We start from the raw sequence: 20,415 nt of genomic DNA on the forward strand, positions 1-20,415 counted from the left end.
AGAATGACCATTTTCAATGGCCTTTTTATAACTTTGTGGATCCTGCCCTAACTAATTCCCCTAAACACTTTCATTTTAATGGTGGCAATCTTAAACAACCTCAAATTTGTATGAAATTATCATTTAGGAATTTTACCCTGACTGGTTTTGTAAGATTGTTCCAATAAAACCTTTTGATCATAATTGTATGTGAAACCTGAGGAAAATAAATCTGGTTATAAACTTTAGTGATTAGATAATGATGTTTTAAAATCTCCTCTTTGGCTTTATTGCAGACCATGACCAGTCAATCCATCTTTCGTCTACAGTCAGGTGTGTGCCAACTGTTCCGGGAAACATTAATCAAAAAGGAGTTTGTAGAAGTCCAGACTCCAAAAATTATATCAGGTACATAAAATTTGATTTCTCGTTTGTGATCTGGTCATGGGTAATTCAGGCGCAGTGTTGTGCAAAGTATGAATTAAAAACTAGAATTCTACATTGTAAAGACATGAGGATGAAAATATTTTATAAATATATTGGCCCAGATTTTGTTGTTTAAATATTGGGAATTCTGAGTGGTATTTTGCCTTTTAAATGCTTTTGTGTGTGTGCATTAGTTTTCTCTGGGTGGGTCGTCAAATGTGGAACCTAATTCAGTGACAGAGCTCAGCCGATCTGAGATTTTTCAGTATTACACTTGGGGGAATTGATTCTCAGACCTGTGTCAGCTTTCACCTATACTAACAAAATTAAAATTAAATATTTCAAGAACCTTTATCTTTAGACATAAACATAATTTAAAATGATTCAAACCGAATTAAAAACAGAAAATGTTGGGAATACTTGGGTCAGGCAGAGAACAGAGTTTGTGTTTTAGGTCATCATGCTAAGCCCATACTTCACTTTTCCGGGAGGCAATAGCATTGCATTTGTTGGTGCCCTTCAGTGTAGTTGTACAAATATGTGTGATGCAGCGGGACAGTCTGCACTTATAATATCTACATTTTTACAAGCTTTTTGCACAGTAATTTGCAATTTCCCACTTCATTATTGCAAAGTAATTTTTTAATTAAATAAATGTGCCAAATCGTCTATCTAGGCAAGCGGAAATTAACTTTTATGAACATAAAGAAGTGAGGTATTAAAAAGAGTTGTACATTAAATTTAAAGGTTAATGGATTGGTCTGGGTGGTGGTGTGATGTTTGCCAAAGGTGGAGTTGGGCTTTTATTTTCCATGCGGGCATTTCTATGAAAGTACTTAAAAATATTAGTACTACTTGTTAATGAATTTTCTTGCGCCTAGTATGGATCATTTAAAACTGTTACCATTATACACCCCCCCAAAAAAAACAAAATTATTAATGTTGTTCAGTTTCAGTGACACATATGTTGCTTTTGAACTTAAATTGTTTAATTTGTTAAGACAACAGTGCCCCCTGCTGTCCAAAGGTGAAATGGAGGTTTTTATTACCAGACTCTGTATGCCTTTGAGAAATTGTTGCTTTAAACTGCTGTAGTTCTTCTGTCAAAGTGCCATTTGGAAGAAAGTTCCAGGATTTAGACTCATTGATAAAGGATATATGAAACTTGGATATATTTCCAAATTTGGGTCAGTGTGTGACTTGGAACAGAACAGGTAGGCGGTTGTGTCCCTTTGTGGTACAGATCACAGGTTGAGGAGCTCGTGTTAGAGTAGCCCAGCCCAGCATTTTGTAGATGGTGCACACTGCAGCCGCAATGCGCTGGTTGTGTTTAGGGATGCTTTGTCCTGAATGGTGTTGAGCTGCATGAATGCTCTTGACTTGTTATAAACACCGAAAACACTGGAAGTACTGGGCAAGTCGGGCAGCATCTGTGGAGAACAAAACAGACTCGTCATCTGATGAAAGGTCATTGACCTGAAACATTAAATCTTTTTCTCTCTTCAAAGATGCTGGCTGATCTGAGCTTTTCCGGTATTTTCAGATGTTATTGCAGATTTTCAGCATCTGCAATTTTTAACACCACTGACGTGCCTGGTAGATGGTGGGAAAGTTGCTGCTGTCAGGGGAGTGCATGTGCTGAATTTGTTCCAATATGATGACCAATGTGTGTACATGTAAACTCCTAGCATATGTTGAGCCAGCTGCCTCTTTTGCAGTAGTGTTAACATACGTGAAATGAATGCCTGCTGGAACAATGCAGGTGGGCAGGTTATGGTATCGTTTAGCATGCAACACTGATTTGATGCTGCCCAATGAGAATTCTGCTCTCTGAAGTCTGTTGTTAAGCCCATTCTGCTGAACATGTGGTCAACCAAAGGAAACATTATTGAAAGAGATGACCCACTATTTATGGGTTGGAAGCTGATTTTTTTTTTGTAACCTGCTTTTGCTTTGATTGACATCTAGTTTTGTGTTTTCTAGACAACTTTTAAGGCAATACAGAAAGGTGTGCCACATGCTGAAGAATTTTTTCCTTAAGGATTCACTAATAACCAATGTTCCAGATTTGGATACACTTGTAGGTAGTGCCCTTGGGAGTGCAGCTTCTGCGGATGGATGGGGCCTCAGTTTAACATCTCAACTGAAAGATGATACTTTGGACAATGAAGTACTTCTCTTGTGTTGAACTGGATTTTTGTGCTCAGCTCTTCTGAATTAGGATTTGAAACCACATCCTTCTGATTCAGCAGGTGGCTAATGTGCCATTATTAAGAAGAGTTGCAAGAACAAGCCAGTGAACTACAGGCCAGTGGGCCTGACATCAATGGTGGGAAAGTTGCTAGAGGGAATTCTGAGAGAGACAATTTATCTGGTTCTATCTGCATTTGGGAAGGCGAGGACTGATTAGGGATAGTAAACGTGACTTTGTGCGTGGGAAATCATGTCCCACGAATTTAACTTCTTTTGAAGAATTGACCAAGAGGGTTGATAAAGGCCTGGCAATAAACATTGTTTATGTGGACTTTAGCAAGCCCTTTGACAAGATCCACATGGTAGGCTAGTGCAGAAGATTAGATCCACATGGTATTCTAGATGAGCTAGCCAATGGGATACAAAATTGGCTTGATGAAAGGAGGCAGAGGGTTTTAGTGGAGGGTTATTATTCAGACTGGGGCCCTGTGATCAGTGGTGTGTCATAGGGACTGGTGCTGGATCCCCAGTTGTTGGTCATGTTTATTAATGATTTAGATGAGAATGTAGGGGGCATGATTAGTAAGTTTGTGGATGACACCAAAATTGGTGGTGTAGTGGGCAACGCAGAAGGTTGTCTAAGATTACAACAAGATCTAGATCAACTGGGAAAGTGGGCAAAGGAATGGAAGATGGAATTTATCTCTGACAAGTGCGAAGTGATGCATTGTGGGAAGTTAAACCAGGGCAGGAAATACACTGTTAATAGGGGGACCCTAGGGAGTATTGTAGAGCAGAGAGACGAGGGGTACAAGTACATAGTTCCCTGAAGGTGGTGACAAAGGTAGACAGTGGTGAAGAAGACATGTGGCACTCTTGCCTTCATCGGTCGGGACAATGAGAACAAGAGTTGGGACTTCATGTTCCAGCTGTACGAGATTGGTGAGACTTCACTTGGAGTATTGTGTGTAACTCTGGTCATGATACTATAGGAAGGGTGTGATTAAGCTAGAGAGGTTGCAGTAAAGACTCACAGGGATGCTGGTAGGACTGGAGGGCTTGAGTTATAAGGAGAGACTGGTTAGGCTGGTACAGTTTTCCCTGGAGTGAATGATGCATAGATGTTAATAAGATTGTGAGGGGCATGGATAAAATGGATGGTTACAGTCTTTTCATAGGGTAGGGAAATCTAAAACTACGGGGCATAGGTATATGGAACGTGCAGTCAGAGGAAGCTGTAGAGGTGGGTACAATTACAACATTGAAAAGACATTTGGATGGGTACATGGATATAAAAAGTTTAGAAGGATATGGACCAAACATAGGCAAATGGGTAGGCACCTTGGTCAGCATGGACAAGTTGTACCGAAGGGCCTGCTTCCATGCTGTAGAACCCTATGATGTAAAGGTGCTGCCAACTAAGCCACAATTAATGTGTGACAAAAATGTACAAGAGAAGTATCCTGCTTGTCAATTCTGATATTTCAATTGAAAATAATGCAACTAAATTAAACATATACAAAGCGATAAGTACCAGCTCAGTTTTCAAATTGATCAAATTCAGCTTAAAGAAATTTAAAGTATCATGCATTTGTGCATGTATTTGATCTACTTTTGGAGTCCACTCACTGTTCTAAGATAATGTGATGGCGAAAGTGCACGCAGCAAAAGATTAGAAGGGCGGTTGCATTGCACCTATTTAAAATGCACAATCAACAAAGTTTCAGTGAATTTAAGGGCTTCCTTATCCACATGACAGTTCGGGTCCCTATTAAGTCTCAGCACAGCAGAACACCCTATCACAAAAAGAAAAGGCAACTTAGTTCTGCTGCAGCATTGTCTTAAAACCTAATCAAACGGACTCCTTAATCTGAATCTGAAATATTAATCCTTAATCTGAATCTGTTTAATCTGAAATAATTTCTTTTGTTTTTCTAATATACAAATGTGTTTTATTATGCAAGGTGTATGAGAGGTACATGATATTGTTGTATTTGTTTCCAGTGTATGCTTGGATACATTATTTATTGTTAATTTTTGCTGATTTATGTTTTGAATTCCTTATTATATAAGAAATAGGATTTTTTTCTGAACTTCCAAGATACTATCTCAAAAGGTAGCCTTGTCAATGTAGGGTTACAGAAGTCAGAGAATTTGAAAAGATTCCCCAATCAGATTTGCAGTGTCAAAAGATTAAGATAGAAGACAGTTTTTATCTTAAAAATTAATAATTATGTTGCAAAGATACAAATGATTATTTGGTGTAATAGAACAAAATTATTGATTTTCTTGCAGCTGCCAGTGAAGGAGGGGCCAATGTGTTTACTGTGTCCTATTTTAAAACCAGTGCTTACTTGGCTCAGTCACCACAGCTCTACAAGCAAATGTGTATTTGTGCTGACTTCGACAAAGTGTTTTGTATTGGACCTGGTAAGCCATTATTTTGTACTCCATCCTCTAATGTTATAATTAAGGCAGAGGATTGTGTTGGATTATAGGATACTTTTACTGATTCTGCACAGTTATGGATGATAGTAAATAGCTTACAACTGTGCCACTTCATATAAGCCTGCATTACATGGGGGGGAGGAGAGGAGGAATAGTCTGTACCGTTAATTTCTGTTGTGTGAAGCCATGTCATCTACGCATGCATCATAAAACGTGAGTTGAAAAAAAGTAAATTCTGTGTTTATTTACTTTTTTTTGACATGAATTCCGTGAGAGTGAATTTTATTCCATATCTCAAATTACTGGGTAGTGATTTGTGAATTCTATGAGGGCAAATTTCCTTTACCTAAACAGCTGTAATGCAGGGGTTGCCTGTACTACCTTAGTATGTTCCACTGATGCAGTATTCCTGACATCAATTTTGATACAATTTTTTGAAATGTTCCTGTACTCTGAAGCTGAGAATTTAAAGCATCATTGGTGCCATCAGCTATACCATATTTTCACTGTCTGCATTGTCAGTTTTAATATTATCATTTTGTGGTAATTCAGATTTCTGTTGATTTTAAACAAAGCTTAATTTTTTATTATACCCCTACCATAACAAAAGTAATTTTTAATTTTAGAAAATTATTAAGTTTTCTCGAATTTTCCACAGTCTTCCGAGCTGAAGACTCCAATACCCATCGCCACCTGACTGAGTTTGTTGGGCTGGATATTGAGATGGCATTCAACTATCACTACCATGAGGTGGTAACTGAAATTGCTGATACTCTGGTACAGATTTTCAAGGGTTTGAGAGACAGGTAAAGTAACTTCTGGTTAAATTCAGTTTAATTTTTTAATTTTAATTTTTTTTTACAAATTTTTCCCACAAGGTCATTGCATTGGAAGGTGAAAGTATAATTTGAGTGTGCAAGGTTGTGTTCAAATATTTAATGATGTGCACTCAATAAATGCTATACTTGAGCTATAATGAAACATATTTACTAAATTACGAGATGGTGGTGTTTTTGCTAATTGCTTCAAGCCCCATGCAAGGAACTTCTGCTGCCTTCAGATGAGATGTCAGATCAAACCCTAATGAAGTCTTGCAGCACAGAGACCGGCCCTTCAGCCCACTGAGTCCTTGCGAACCATCAAGCATCCATTTCTACTAATACTACACTAACCTATTTTGTCTACATACATAAGATGGTATTCAGAAGCAACAAGAGATTTTCTCCAGTGGTGACAAGTAACAATTATCCTTCAGCTAATAATAACTTGCATTGCTTCCACTTCACAACGTGTCAACAAAGTTTAAACTTTGTGCTAAAGTGACAATTTAGGACCGGAGTTGCAGCTTTTAAGGAATTAATTGAAGGATGAGTGAGAGCCTTGAGGAATTCCAGAGCTATTGGGATTTAGGCTGCTGAAGGCACAGTCGTCAATGCTGGGCCAGTGAAAATTAGGGAATCCCAAGAAGTTGGGAGATCACAAGGTTTGTAGGGCTAGAGAAACTGAAGGCGTAGAAGGGATAAAACAAGGATGAAATTTTTTAAATCAAAGTACAGTCTGATGGGGAGCCAATATAAGTTAATGAGCATAAAGGTGATCAATGAATAGTAATAAATGCAAATTAAGATACAAGCAGCGAGAGTTCTGAAATGTTCAATTTTACAGGGAAGCATTGAAACATCCATAAGTAACAGAACTATAGTTGAGAATTTTAGCATCAGAGGAGATGTGATAGAGCTGGAGATGAGTTATGATATCAAAAAATTATTAACTAGTCATACGTCTATTGCTTTTAATTAGATTTTGCTGTTTGCACGTGATCAATGTAACAATGTGACTATGTTTCAAAAATAATAAGTTCATCCCCAAAGGGATAACCTGCTAACTTACTCTTCATTATAACTAAAATTTGAGTTCCAAATATAATTCCAGGAAAGAATATGAAATCTTTGTACAATTTTGTGGAACACAGTTCCTCATATCATGGTCCTTCAGATAGATTTCATAAAAAAGAATGTGAAGATAAACCCAATAACTATTTAACAGTTAGTCCATTTAACAGAGAGACTGATGAGGGCAATGGTACTAAAATGTATGTGGATTTTCAAAAAGCAATGGATAAAGTGCCAAATTATTGGCTTTTAGTGGAATTGAAGCCCATTGGAATAAAAGAGACTGTGGCAGCTTAGATATATGATTAGGTAAGGGACAGGAAAGAGTTGGACTGAATGGTTGTTTCTTGGAATTAATATTGGTATGTACCAGTGTTTCCCAGAAATCAGTACCAACACTATTGTTTTTCTTGATGAACTAGGACATTGGTTTACAGGGGCTAGTTTTGAAATTTGCAGCTGGCACACAAGTTAGAAGTGCGGTAGATGGAGAGGAAGATGTTATAACATACTTCAGTGGTATAACATACTTCAAGGGGACATCAACAGGCTGGTGGGATATGTGTTCGAAGAAATTTAACACAAGTGCGAAGTGATGTACAGTATCTTGATTGGAACAATGAGGAGAAGCAATATAATCTAAAATGTATTATTTTAAAAAGGATGCAGGAACAGTGTGTCCTGGGTATATGTGGACAAATTCCTGAAAATAGTGGGACGGTTTGAGAAAGCAATTTTAGTTGTTCATTTTCAGTTTGGAAGTGTGCAATTCTGAGCATTGTTGAGGAAGGATGGAAAGCCAATATAGAAGGTAAGAAAAGATTAACTAGAATATTTTCAAGATTGAGACACTTCATTTATGCAAATGAAGGGATAGTTCTCCTTGGATTAGAGAAGGTTGTGTAGTAGTGTTGAAAATAATGAAGGCTCTAGAAGGAGAACATAAAGAAAAACTCTCCCAGTGTGAGAGAGAGAGATTTAAGGTGACTGGCTAAAGAAGTAAAGGAAACATTAGGAAAACATTTTCATGTGACAAATAGTTTTAATCTGGACTGTACTGCCAGAAAGGAAGGTAAAATTTAACTTTATCTTTCACAAAGGAAATTGGATACCAAGTTAAAGGGAAATAAATTCCAAAAGAAGCCAGAAATAGAACTGACTGGACTGTATAAAGATGGGCCAAGTGGCTTCCAATATTTAAAGATTTTATGTTCAGGTTTTTTAAAAAAGCTCATTAAAGTGCTGAAAGTATGAGTTGTTAGTTTAGTGAAGGCAAAAGGGCATCTGCAACGTTTACAAATATCAAGAATATATTTCCTTAACCCATGAGGTCTAGGAATTAAAAGAAATAAGCAAAAGATGGTTGATTGGTGATCATTAATAATTGCAACGTTTACAAACTGATATTTATGCTGATTTGATTTTCTCTTCGATCAAACTGGCAATTCATTTACAGAAGCAGCGAGATCCTCAACTATTAAGAGGTTAATTGTGCGATGTTTTTATAAAGTCAGTGTGCCATGGTACATACTAGTTTTTTGTCTGTTAATCATTCAAATATCTTTTCATTGTGCTGCAAGTTGTTGACCACTTTATAAAATAATAATGTCACCCATCATCCAGGCACCTTTTTTAAAATTCAGAATTGTGTGGAAATTCAGTTACGTGAAGTCTCAGTACATCAGTTCCAATTGTAAAATGCTTGAGATGAGAAAAGTTTAATAATATATTTGCATAATTTCTGCTAGTTACGACAAATAGTTGTTTCTAAATGAATTTTATTCTGCATCCAATTAATTGTTATTGCTGCATGCATACAATGAAAATTGTTGTGATTCATGTAAAGTTTACATCTGTACAGATCACAGCGAAAATAATTAGACAAAAATAAATTGTTGAAGCATTAGTTAAAAGTTAAAAATTGACAAGTACTGAATAGTTTAAACGTTGCTTCCTCTTATAGCTAGGGCTAAAAACAAAAATAAATGAAAGCTAAAAGTTCATTAAAATTAATAAGCACTGTAATCTAAAAGTATGTGAAATTATAATAAAACATTCATTGCATTTTTTTAAAAAATGGATAGGTTTCAAACTGAGATTCAAACAGTTGGCAAACAATACCCATGTGAACCTTTTAAGTTCCTGGAACCAACTTTGAGGCTGGAATATTTGGAAGCTGTGGCTATGCTGAGAGAAGCTGGTGTGGAGATGGGTGATGAAGAGGATTTGAGGTAAATATCAGAATGAAACTAGTTTTCCACTTGATTCATGACTGAACATATATACCTTATTCTGCATTGATAGCTTTAACAACATTTTAACTGAAAAATTAATAATCTTGGGAATTAAAGCAATTATATTGACTTTTTCTTGCATTATTTGTAGAAGAATCGTTACCTGTCTGCTCAGTCTGGCAACAAAATGTTAATCAAGTTAGTTCATTTATTATAGCATAAACCAATTGCATCTACCAAGAAATTACTGGAAGAACTAGATATTTGTAATAACTAGTTAATAAGAGATTTTTCAATTTCATTCTTGGAGGTAGAATTAGGCATAAGATGGTAAATATTGATTTTGCTCTATTAATGGTTAAAGAGTTACCAATTCAGATTATGAGCATATTATCTCTACTTTCAGCACTCCAAATGAAAAGCTTTTGGGTCGCCTGGTGAAAGAAAAGGTACCAAAGATATAATTATCATGTTATTTGTAGGGTGAAGGAAAGAATATTAGGGATATGAATGTCATGTTATTCTTAAGAAAATCAAGAATATTTGAATATAATGCATTAAATATCCTGCTACATTAATAGCATGTAAAGTGATCTCTGTATTTTTATCATTGTTATTATATTGAGGGCATTTTACATGGGGACTCATCTGTAAATAGCTTAAATTTAAATTGGTTCAAGTGCTTTATATAATATAGAATTATCTCACAACATCTGATTTTTCCCTGAGAGTAGTCAACTGGAACTAGTGCAAATATCCCTTACTTGGCTTTGCTAAAATTTCAGATCAAGAATAATTATATGAAAAAAATCATATAATACAGAATTATCTCATAACCTGATGCAAGATGGAACCTGCATTGACTGCAAGTATAAAGACTGCAATCAATGCTGGTTCCATCTTGCATCCCCGCTGGCACTATCACAAATAAATTATTGATTCGTGACATGAAAGTAGAACATTACAGCACAGTACAGGCCCTTCAGCCCACAATGTTGTGCCAATATTTTATCCTGCTCTAAGATCTGTCTAACCCTTCCCTCCCACATAGCCCTCCATTTCTCTAACATTCATGTGCCTATCTAAGATTCTCTTACATGTCCCTAATGTATCTGCCCCCATAACCTCTGCTGGCAGTGCATTCCACGCACCCAGCACTCTGTGTGTAAAAAAAAACTTAACCCTGCCATCCCCTTTGTATCTTTCTCCAATCACCTTAAAATTATGCCCCCTTGTTTTAGCCATTATCACCCAGGGGAAAAGTCTCTGACTGTCCATCTGCCACTTCTCAGCCCAGCTCTGCATTCTATCAATGTCCTGTTGTAATCTACAGCAACCTTCTACACTATCCACAACACACCAACCTTAGGAAGGAAGTAAAATAATTATGAAGTCTCACAGTATTGGCGATGGCAATCTGATCCTGTTCTTTGAGCATCATGTCCTACAGTAGGGCAAATTCAGTAATGAACTGTATGTAATTTTGTGCTGATTACATTTTAAAAAATGGATGGATAGTAATTATCATTTTATAGTTTTAAAATTGATGGAATAAAATTGAAAATCAGCTCTTTAAAGAAACACAAGTGACTGCAGATGCTGGAATCGTAAACAAAAAATAAACTGCTGGTAGAACTCAGTGGGTCAGGCAGCATCTGTGGAGGTAAAGGGATGGTCGATGTTTTGGGTTGAGACTGCATCAGGGCTGAGAGTGTAGAGGGAAGAAAGTCAGTGGATAGAAGTGAGAGGGAGGGGTGAAACAGAGGCTGGTAGGCGATAGGTGGAACCAGATGAAGGGAGGATGATGGCAAACAGAGCTGGGAGGGGAGCATGTTGAGAGAGAGGCTGGTAGGTGATGGGTGGAAACATAAAAGAAGAACCTAGGCAGTTAGAGCAAGGTAGGGCGGGGGAAGGGTAGAGTTGGAAGCTGGTAGGTGATATGTAGAACCGGGTAAGGAAGGGATGATGGGCCCCTTGTTACCAACACTGATCACCCTCCAGCACCTGGTTTCATCTGCCCATCACCCACATACCTACCTACCTGGGTTTCTTCTCCCTTGGTTCGCATTTCCTATCCTCTCCCCCACCTGGTTATATCTGTCCATCATCCCTCCCTTATCTGGTTCGACCTATCATCAGAAGCCTCTGTGTCTATTCTTCTTCCTTCCTCTCGCAGTCTGTCCCCATCCAATGTCCAACCTGACACCTCCTGTCTATTGTTTTTCTTCTTTCATGTCTCCTCCTCCTCCCCCACCTGGCTCCATCACACGCACATGCTGGCTTCCCTGGACATTAGATGTGAATTGGTTTTAATGCGTCCGGATTCTGAAATATAAATATTATCTGAACTCCAATTATTTTTTAATTCAAGAGACAGAGTTATTTTGCAAAAAGAAAGTGTTCAATTTTATTGTTTTTTTTTGTCACAGTATGATACAGACTTTTATATCCTTGACAAGTATCCTCTGGCTGTGAGACCTTTCTATACAATGCCAGATCCACACGACCCTGTGAGTAATACTTTTGTTTTAACTTTAATGTAACTTCATACTAGCAATAGCAGTTACATTTATATATTTTATTTTAAATGTTAAACATTCCAGAAATATTCCAACTCGTATGACATGTTTATGAGAGGGGAGGAGATTTTGTCTGGTGCCCAGAGAATCCATGATCCTCAGGTCCTAACAGATCGAGCACTCCAGCTTGGGATAGGTATGTGTATTTCATTGTTTAAAAATATGTACCACCTACGTAATTTACTATTTTAATTTTGTTTGAATCTCCATTTAAACAAAGTTAACATATACAATGGCCTGGCAATTAGATTGTACCTGATAAGGTTGGTGCCAGGATTATGGCACATTAGTCTCCTGGCCTTTAGTCACTGGCTGGCTGCAAGTCTCAGAAGTGGTGAGAGAAACAGCAAACTCAGTTGACTTGGATGCTTGCTGAAACCATTAAGAACTGAAAGCAAATGACACCAGTCAGCTGTGGGAGATGGGACATTTCCTGTCTTACTGGATGATCTGAAATTGATAACTTGCCCAACACCTATCAACTGTTGCCATTAATTGCAATAAATTGGATAATTAATTTACAAATGTGAAATGATTTTCTGTCATACCCTTGATGTTAAATTATAACTGATATATTAATGTCAAAAAAATTCCCTTGCTATTTTGTCACATCCTCCATGACGACGCAATGCTGGTGAAGTATTTCTTGGACAAGGATGGACTCAATGTCTCCAGCAAATTATTTCCCTATCAAGTAAGAATGCTAATTGCCACTTAATGCCTTTTTATTGTCATATAATTGAGATTTATTTGCATTACAGATATAGAGAAGATAAAATCATATATTGATTCCTTCCGTTTTGGTGCTCCTCCACATGCTGGTGGTGGTATAGGTAATGTCTTGTTATTGCACCAGTCAATATAAAAATAGTTACAAATAGATTTAAGTAGATATTCATTTTTTTTTCCTTTCCTCAACATTTAGGTTTGGAACGTGTCACCATGCTGTACTTGGGCTTGCACAATGTACGTCAGACTTCTATGTTTCCCCGTGATCCCAAGCGACTAACTCCCTGATTGGGCCCTAAGGATCTGAAGATCTGTTGATATAGTATTATACATGGTATATGTGTTTTCAGAAATAACAAATGCTAAATACTAATAAATGCCAAAATTGTTTTTCATCTTGTTGCTAAATTAACATTTTATGTGTTTTGAATTAGAATACTTAAATTATAGGACTGAAAATTGAAATTCTGTTAAGAAAACACAGTTTTACTTAACAATTTCTAACGTAATGACAATTTATAAGATTTGCAAGGATAAGAAAAAACCTAAATATAGTAAGTAATGTGTAGGGACAACATTCTGCTGTAGTTTGCATGTGGTAATTTACAAGATGGTTTGCAAATATAGCCTTAATTTCAAGTGGTAAATCAAGGAGAATTACGGGGTAAAAGTAGTGAATTATTAACTTACTATTGTAATAATTTTTCAATTTTAATATATTCTGGACTTAGTTGCAATAAATTGGATAATTAATAACAAATGTGAAATGATTTTCTGTCATACCCTCTATTAAATTGTTAAATTATAACTGATATATTGACATCAAAAATCTTCCTTTGCTATTTTTGTCACATCCTCTATGACTATGCAATGCTGGTGAAGTATTTCTTGGACAAGGGTGGACTCAATGTCTCCTGTATATTATTGCCCTCCCAAGTAAGAATGCTAACTGCCAATCCTTTTTTTAAAAAAAACTTTATTTAGACAGCACGGTAACAGGCCTTACAGCCCAGCGAGTCCGCACCGCCCATTTAAACCCATGTTAACCTATCCGTACGTCTTTGGAATGTGGGAGGAAACAGGAGCAGCCGGAGGAAACCCACGCAGACATGGGGAGAACATACAAACTCCTTACAGCGGGAAATGAACCCCGATCACTGGCGCTGTAATAGTGTCACACTAACTGCTACACTACCGTGCCACACCGGTATCAAATCAAAATCCAAGAAGTGGTTTAGAAATATTGGGACTGCTGTGTATGATGTATGCAGACACAGTTCCCACTGCTTTTTGTGTTTTCTTACAGTTTTGTTCAGTCTGTGTAAGCTGCTTTTGATGTATGAAGTCCATGTACAGATCTGCTCTGACTAAGAGTCCAAGTTGAGAATTGTCACCTTCAAATCGAATCTGGATTGAAAGAGATGGAAAGGAAGAGGCCTATTAAAAGTGGAAAAGGGTGACGTGATCAGACTTAGTTTAGGGGAATTCTGACTAAAGTTTTGCAGTGTTAATTAAATTATAATATTTTTGATAATTACAGTTACTATATGCTTGCAATGCTAGTTACATCTGTGAGTTTTGTATTACTTTTGGGTTTGATGGAACTCTGTGAAGTTATTGGTGCAATTTTAGTGAGTTACTGTTGGTTATTTGTGGAATTTAAGGTTTTCTGACAAGTTTCCCATATGAATCATACTTCTGTATCTATTTTGTTGATAAGCTTCTAGGTCAGGGATGACCAAACCTTTTGAGCTTTGAAGTACTGTGCAATAATATTAAATGTTTCGTGAGCCACAAGATGTACAACTTCGATAAATGCACTTGGTGGGAAAGTTACTGGAGGGGATTCTGAGGTACAGGATCTACCAGCATTTGGAAAGGTAGGGACTGATTAGGGATGCTCATCGTAGCTTTGTGCTTGGGAAATTGTGCCTCACAAATTTGATTGAGTTCTTTAAAGAGGTGACACAGATAAGGGCAGTGCAGTAGACGATGTCTGCATGGGCCTTAGCAAGGTCTTTGACAAGGTGCCACATGGTAGACTTGTCTGGAAGGTTGGATCACATGATCCAGGGTAGGGTGGGCTAGCCAATTGGATACAAAATTGGCTTGGTGGAAGGAGACAGAAGGTGGTAGTGGAGGATTATTATTCAGGTTGGAGGCCTGTGACCAATGATGTGCCACAGGGACCTCTGCTGGGTCACTGGTTGTCATCTATATTAACGATTTGGATGACAGTGTTGTAAATGTGGTTAGTAAGTTTGCGAATCACACCAAAATTGATAGTGTAGTGGACAATGAAGAAAGTTTTCTAAGATTACAACAGGGTCTAGGTCAACTGGGGAAATGAGTCAAGGAATGGCAGATGTCATTTAACTTTGACAAGCGCAAAGTGTTGCACTTTGGTAAGTTAAACCAGGGCAGGACTTGCATAATAAATGGTAGTGCCCTGAAGAGTGTACAAGAGTGTTTTAGGATACAGGTACATAGTTCCCTAAAAGTGGCGACACTGGTAGACAGGGCGATGAAGAAGGTGTTTAGCATGCTTGCCTTCACCAGTTAACATTGAGTACAAGAGTTGGGACATCATGTTGCAACTGTACAAGTCGCTGATGAGACCACACTTGGAGTATTGTGTGCAGTTCTGGTCGCCCAGCTATAGGAAGGACGTGACTAAGCTGGGAAAAGGTACAGAAAAGATTCATGAGGATGTTACTGGGACTGGAGGGCTTGAGTTATAAGGAGAGGCTGGATAGGCTGGAAGCTTTTTCCCCTGGAGCGTGGGAGGCTGAGGTGTGACCTTGTAGAGACTTAGATAAGGTGGATAGTCAGGCTTTTTCCCAGGGTAGGGAAATCTAAAAGTAGAGGACATAGATTTAAGGTGAGAGGGAAAAGTTTTAAAGGGGACCTGAGGGGAAACTTCTTCATAAAGAGGGTAGTGGGTAAATAGAACGAATTGCCAGATGAAGCTGTAGAGGTGGGTACAAAAGTTTGAGACATTTAGACAGGTACATGGATAGAAAAAGTTTAGAGGATATGGGCCAAATGCATGCCAATGGTACTAGCTTGGATAGACAATGGATGAATTGGGCTGAAGGACCTGCTTTGGTGCTGTGTAACTCCATGCTGATATTCTACCTTCTGAAGTTTAATAAAATAACACTAAATCTATATTTGTTGCATTGTCACCAAAAACTGCTAAAACTTTTTTGGTCTTTATCCTGGTTGTGGGTTTTTATGGATTCTGTCATCTACTTTATTAGTAGCTGATGTATTATGTTACTTGAATATAAAATTGCAGGCACTTCTGCAATACCATTCACAAAATCTGTATCAGAATATGGACGTTTACTGTGAGCAGTATTCCAGGAAACCAACCCTCTTTAGTTTATCTGTCAACTTCCCTGCAGAACTTTGAATTTGGCAGCTGTTAGGATTATTTTAATGCAGTTACCTTGTTGATCAATAATTCTGATCCAGGAGAATATTCAAATGAAAAGTTGTGATTTGTTCTGTGGTCACGTTTCAAGTTGCTTGCTTTTTAGTGAGTCAGCAATGCTTGGCAGATGAAGTCTGCTACTGATGAATGCAAATCTTCTTTGCATTCTGGCTTTCACCATGTTTTCTTCTTTATACTGCAGTTCTTCCAACTAGATGAAGTCACTGGAAATTAATGTGCAATTACTATCATTTAAATCTTCCAAGTAGTGAGTACAACTTGTAATACATAGGCTCTAAATTCTGCATAAATATTCTGTAAAGAGATCACAAGCACACAGTGTTTAATAGCCAATCTGGCATTATCATGTAATGCTGCCCACATTCATTTTATGTCCAGTCTGCTGAGGTTAGAGAGCAGATAAGAATATGTAGGAGGAGGAATGGTCCATTTGGTCCCTTCAGTCCACTCCTCCATCATGTCGTGATTTATTTTAAATACCATTCTCCTATCCTCGTTCCATATTCCTTGATTCCATTAATATTCCAGAAATACATTGCCTCCTTGATAACCTGTTGCACCTGCAAACCAACCTATTGCGATTCATGCACAAGCATTCCCAAGTCCCTCTGCACAACAGCATGCTGCAATATTTCATCATTTAAATAATTATCTGATCTATTTTCCTTCCAAAGTGGATGACCTCGCATTTACCAACATTGTACTCCATGTGCCAGACCCTTGCCTGCTCACTTAAATTTTATTTATTTACAGCGTGGTAACAGGCCCTTCCGGCCCAACGAGTCGGCACCACCCATTTTAAACTCAAATTAACCTACCCGTACGTCTTTTTGCAATGTGGGAGGGAACCGGAGCACCCGGGGGAAACCCACGCAGACATGGGAGAACGTACAAACTCCTTACAGACAGCGACGGGAATCGTTTCTGCAAACTCTCCACATCCTCTGCAAAATTTGCTTTTCCACTCAATGTCTTCCGCAAACTTAGATATGCTACACTCGGTCCCCTCTTCCAAATCATTAATGTATATTGTGAACAGTTGTGGGCCCAGCACCAGCCCCTGCAGCACCCTGCTCACCACTGATTGCCAACCAGAGAAACATCCATTTATCCCCAACTCTCTGCCTTTTGTTTAACCAATCCTCTATCCATGCCAATACCTTACCCCCAACTCCATGCATCCTTATCTTATGGATAAGTCTTTTATGTGACACCTTATCAAACACCTTCCGGAAATCCAAGTATATGACATCCACCTGTTCCCCTCTATCCACTGTGCTCATTACGTCCTCAAAGAACTCCAGTAAGTTTTTCAAGCAGGACCTGCCCTTCCTGAATCCATGCTGTGTCTGCCTGATGGAACCACTTCTATCCAGATGTCTCACTACTTCTTCCTTAATGATAGCTTCAAGCATTTTCCCGACTACAGGTGTTAAGCTAACTGGCCTATAGTTACCTGCCTTTTGCCTACATCCTTTTTTAAACAGTGGCGTGACATTCACTGTCTTCCAATCTGCCGGGACCTGCCCAGAGTCCAGAGAATTTTGGCAAATTTATCACAAACGCCTCTACTATAACTTCCGCCATTTCTGTCAGTACCCTGGGATGCATTCCCATCAGGACCAGGGGCTTGTCTATCTTTAGGCCCACTAGTTTTCTCATCACTGCCTCCTTAGTGACAGCACCGTGAAAAATTTATTGGAAAGTCTTCCACTGTTCCTCAAACGTTCCACCATATAGCCTGTGTTTCCAGAGTTAGCGTAACGCTATGACAGCACCAGCAACCCAGGTTCAATTCCGGCCACTGCCTGTAAGGAGTTTGTACGTTCTTCCCGTCACTGCGTGGGTTTCCTCCAGGTGCTTTGGTTTCCTCCCACATTCCAAAGACGTACAGGTTAGGAAGTTGTGGGCTTGCTATGTTGGCACCGGAAGTGTGGTGACACTTGTGGGCTGCCCCCAGAACACTCTACTCAAAAGATGCATTTCACTGTGTATTTCAATGTACATGTGACTAATAAAGACATTTTATCTTATAAAAACTCCTCCCTCATCCTGTTGTAGTGATCCTGTTTAGGCATAATACACTGGTTTTAGATCAAACTTGCACCCTCCATTTGAATGAGAATTTACTCTTTCCAAGAGGATCCCTAACTACAGGATCATTAATTTTACCTGTCTCATTGCACAGGACCGGATCTAAGATAGCATTTTCCCTTCTAGGTTCACTTAACATGCTGTTCAAGAAAGCTATCACAGATACATTCTATGAAGTCCTCCTCAAGACTGCCTCGACCAACTTGATTCGCCCAATCTATGTGGAAGTTGAAGTCCCCCATGACGACTGCTATTCCATTCTTACATGTATTAAATATTTCTTGGTTTATTGCCTGTGCCGCTGTAATGTTATTATTCGGTGGCCTATAGACAACTCCCACCAGTGATTTTCTTTTTCTCTTTACTGTTCCCAATCTCTACCCAGATGGACTCAACATTCTGCTCCTTAGATCTTACATCATCTCTCACTATCTTCCTGATCTCATTCTTAAATAAGAGCAGTACCCCACCTCCCTTACCTTCCAGCCTATCCGTATTACCTGAGATATCCTTGGATATTTAATTCCTGCTCATCTCCACCCTGCAACCATGTTTCTGTAATGGCCACTATATCATACCCCTTTGTACTGATTTGTGCCACAAGTTCACTGACCTTGTTTTGAATACTACAGGCATTTGGATAAAGTGCCCTTACACTCATTGGCCTTTTAGAATCGAGTAACCTCTGTGTCCCTTGTGTTTGACTTTTCTGTACTCCACTCTTACTTTTCTCTTTAACTTTTGCTCTGGTCTCCGCTTTACTTCCCTCTGTCTTTCTGCATGGATTCCCATCCCCCTGCCATATTAGTTTAAACCCTCCCCAACAGGACTAGCAAATAATCAAGGATTGGCGGGAAGGTATTGGTATTAGTTTATTATTGTCACTTGTACCGAGGTACAGTGTAAAACTTGTCTTGCATACCGATCTTACAGGTCAAATCATTACACAATGCAGTTACATTGAGTTAGTACAGAGTGCATTGATGTAGTACAGGTAAAAACAATAACAGTACAGAGTAAAGTGTCACAGCTACAGAGAAAGTGCAGTGCAACAAGGTAGATCGTGAAGTCATAGTCCATCTCATCGTATAAGGGAACCGTTCAATAGTCTTATCACAGTGGGGGAGAAGCTGTCCTTAAGTCTGGTGGTACATGCCTTCAGGCTCCTGTATATTCTACCCGAGAGGAGAGAAGAGAGAAAGTCCTGGGTGGTGTGGTCTTTGATTATATTGGCTGCTTCAAGACAACGAGATGTAAAGACCGAGTCCAAGGAGGGGAGGCTGGTGTCCGTGATGCGCTGGGCTGTGTCCACAACTCTCTGCAGTTTCTTGCGGTCCTGGGCAGAGCGGTTGCCGTACCAAGCCATGATACATCCAGATAGTATGCTTTCTATGGTGCATCGGTAAAAGTTGGTGAGAGTCAAAGGGGACAAACCAAATTTCTTTAGCCTCCTGAGGAAGTAGAGGTGCTGGTGAGCTTTCTTTGCCGTGGCATCTACGTGATTTGACCAGGATGGGCTGTTGGTGATGTTCACTTCCAGGAACTTGAAGCTCTCAACCCTCTCGACCTCAGCACCATTGATGTAGACAGGTGCATGTACACCGCCCCCTTTCCTGAAGTCAATGACCAGCTCTTTTGTTGACATTGAGGGCAAGGTTGTTGTCATGACACCATTCCACTAAGCTCTGTACTCCGCCTCATTACTGTTTGAGATACGGCCTACAACGGTGGTATCATCTGCAAACTTGTAGATGGAGTTAGAGCAGAATCTGGCCACACAGTCATGAGTGTATAGGGAGTAGAGGGCTGAGGATGCAGCCTTGTGGGGCACCAGTGTTGAGAATAATCATGTCGGAGGTATTGCTGCCTATTCTTACTGATTGCGGTTTGTTTCTTAGAAAGTCAAGGATCCAGTTACAGAGGGAGGTGTTGAGTCCTAGGTCTCAGAGTTTGGTGACAAGCTTGCCTGGAATTATTGTATTGAAGGCAGAGCTGTAGTCAATAAACAAAAGTCTAACGTAGGTGCTCTACGTTAGGGCTCCAGAGCTGAGTGTAGGGCCAGGGAGATGGCGTCCGCTGTAGACCTGTTCTGGCGATAGGCAAATTGCAGTGGGTCCAGGTTGTCTGGGAGGCTGGAGTTGATGCGTGCCATGACCAACCTCTCAAAGGTGGGGACAGTTAAAAACCAAAATGAAAATTTACTCATGGGAGGCTGAAAGCATGGCTGCGGTACTAAGTGAATGTTTTATGCCATCTTTACCAGAGAGGAGAATGCTGCTGGAGTTTCAGTAAAGGAAGATGCAGCTGAGATTCTGGATGGGCTAATAATCGGTAAGGAGTCCTGTAGTTTCAGATTGTCTGAGGAAGGATTTTTATTTCTT

General features: G+C 39.0%; 1 protein-coding gene across 1 annotated transcript in view; it reads left to right on the forward strand.

The window, feature by feature from the left end:
* The window catches only part of dars1 (aspartyl-tRNA synthetase 1), a 49,417-nt gene extending 36,542 nt beyond the window's left edge, over positions 1–12,875 (forward strand). Inside the window, exons 10-18 of the mRNA XM_052020825.1 lie at positions 276–387; positions 4,894–5,028; positions 5,705–5,852; positions 9,023–9,169; positions 9,579–9,621; positions 11,602–11,682; positions 11,776–11,887; positions 12,513–12,584; positions 12,677–12,875. Of these exons, the coding sequence (XP_051876785.1) occupies positions 276–387; positions 4,894–5,028; positions 5,705–5,852; positions 9,023–9,169; positions 9,579–9,621; positions 11,602–11,682; positions 11,776–11,887; positions 12,513–12,584; positions 12,677–12,768 (942 nt within the window). The 3' untranslated portion in view covers positions 12,769–12,875. The remainder of the gene's footprint in view (positions 1–275; positions 388–4,893; positions 5,029–5,704; positions 5,853–9,022; positions 9,170–9,578; positions 9,622–11,601; positions 11,683–11,775; positions 11,888–12,512; positions 12,585–12,676) is intronic.
* Positions 12,876–20,415: the final 7,540 nt, after the last annotated feature.

The sequence above is a fragment of the Pristis pectinata genome, chromosome 1, assembly GCF_009764475.1.
Source record: "Pristis pectinata isolate sPriPec2 chromosome 1, sPriPec2.1.pri, whole genome shotgun sequence".
Lineage (NCBI taxonomy): Eukaryota > Metazoa > Chordata > Chondrichthyes > Rhinopristiformes > Pristidae > Pristis > Pristis pectinata.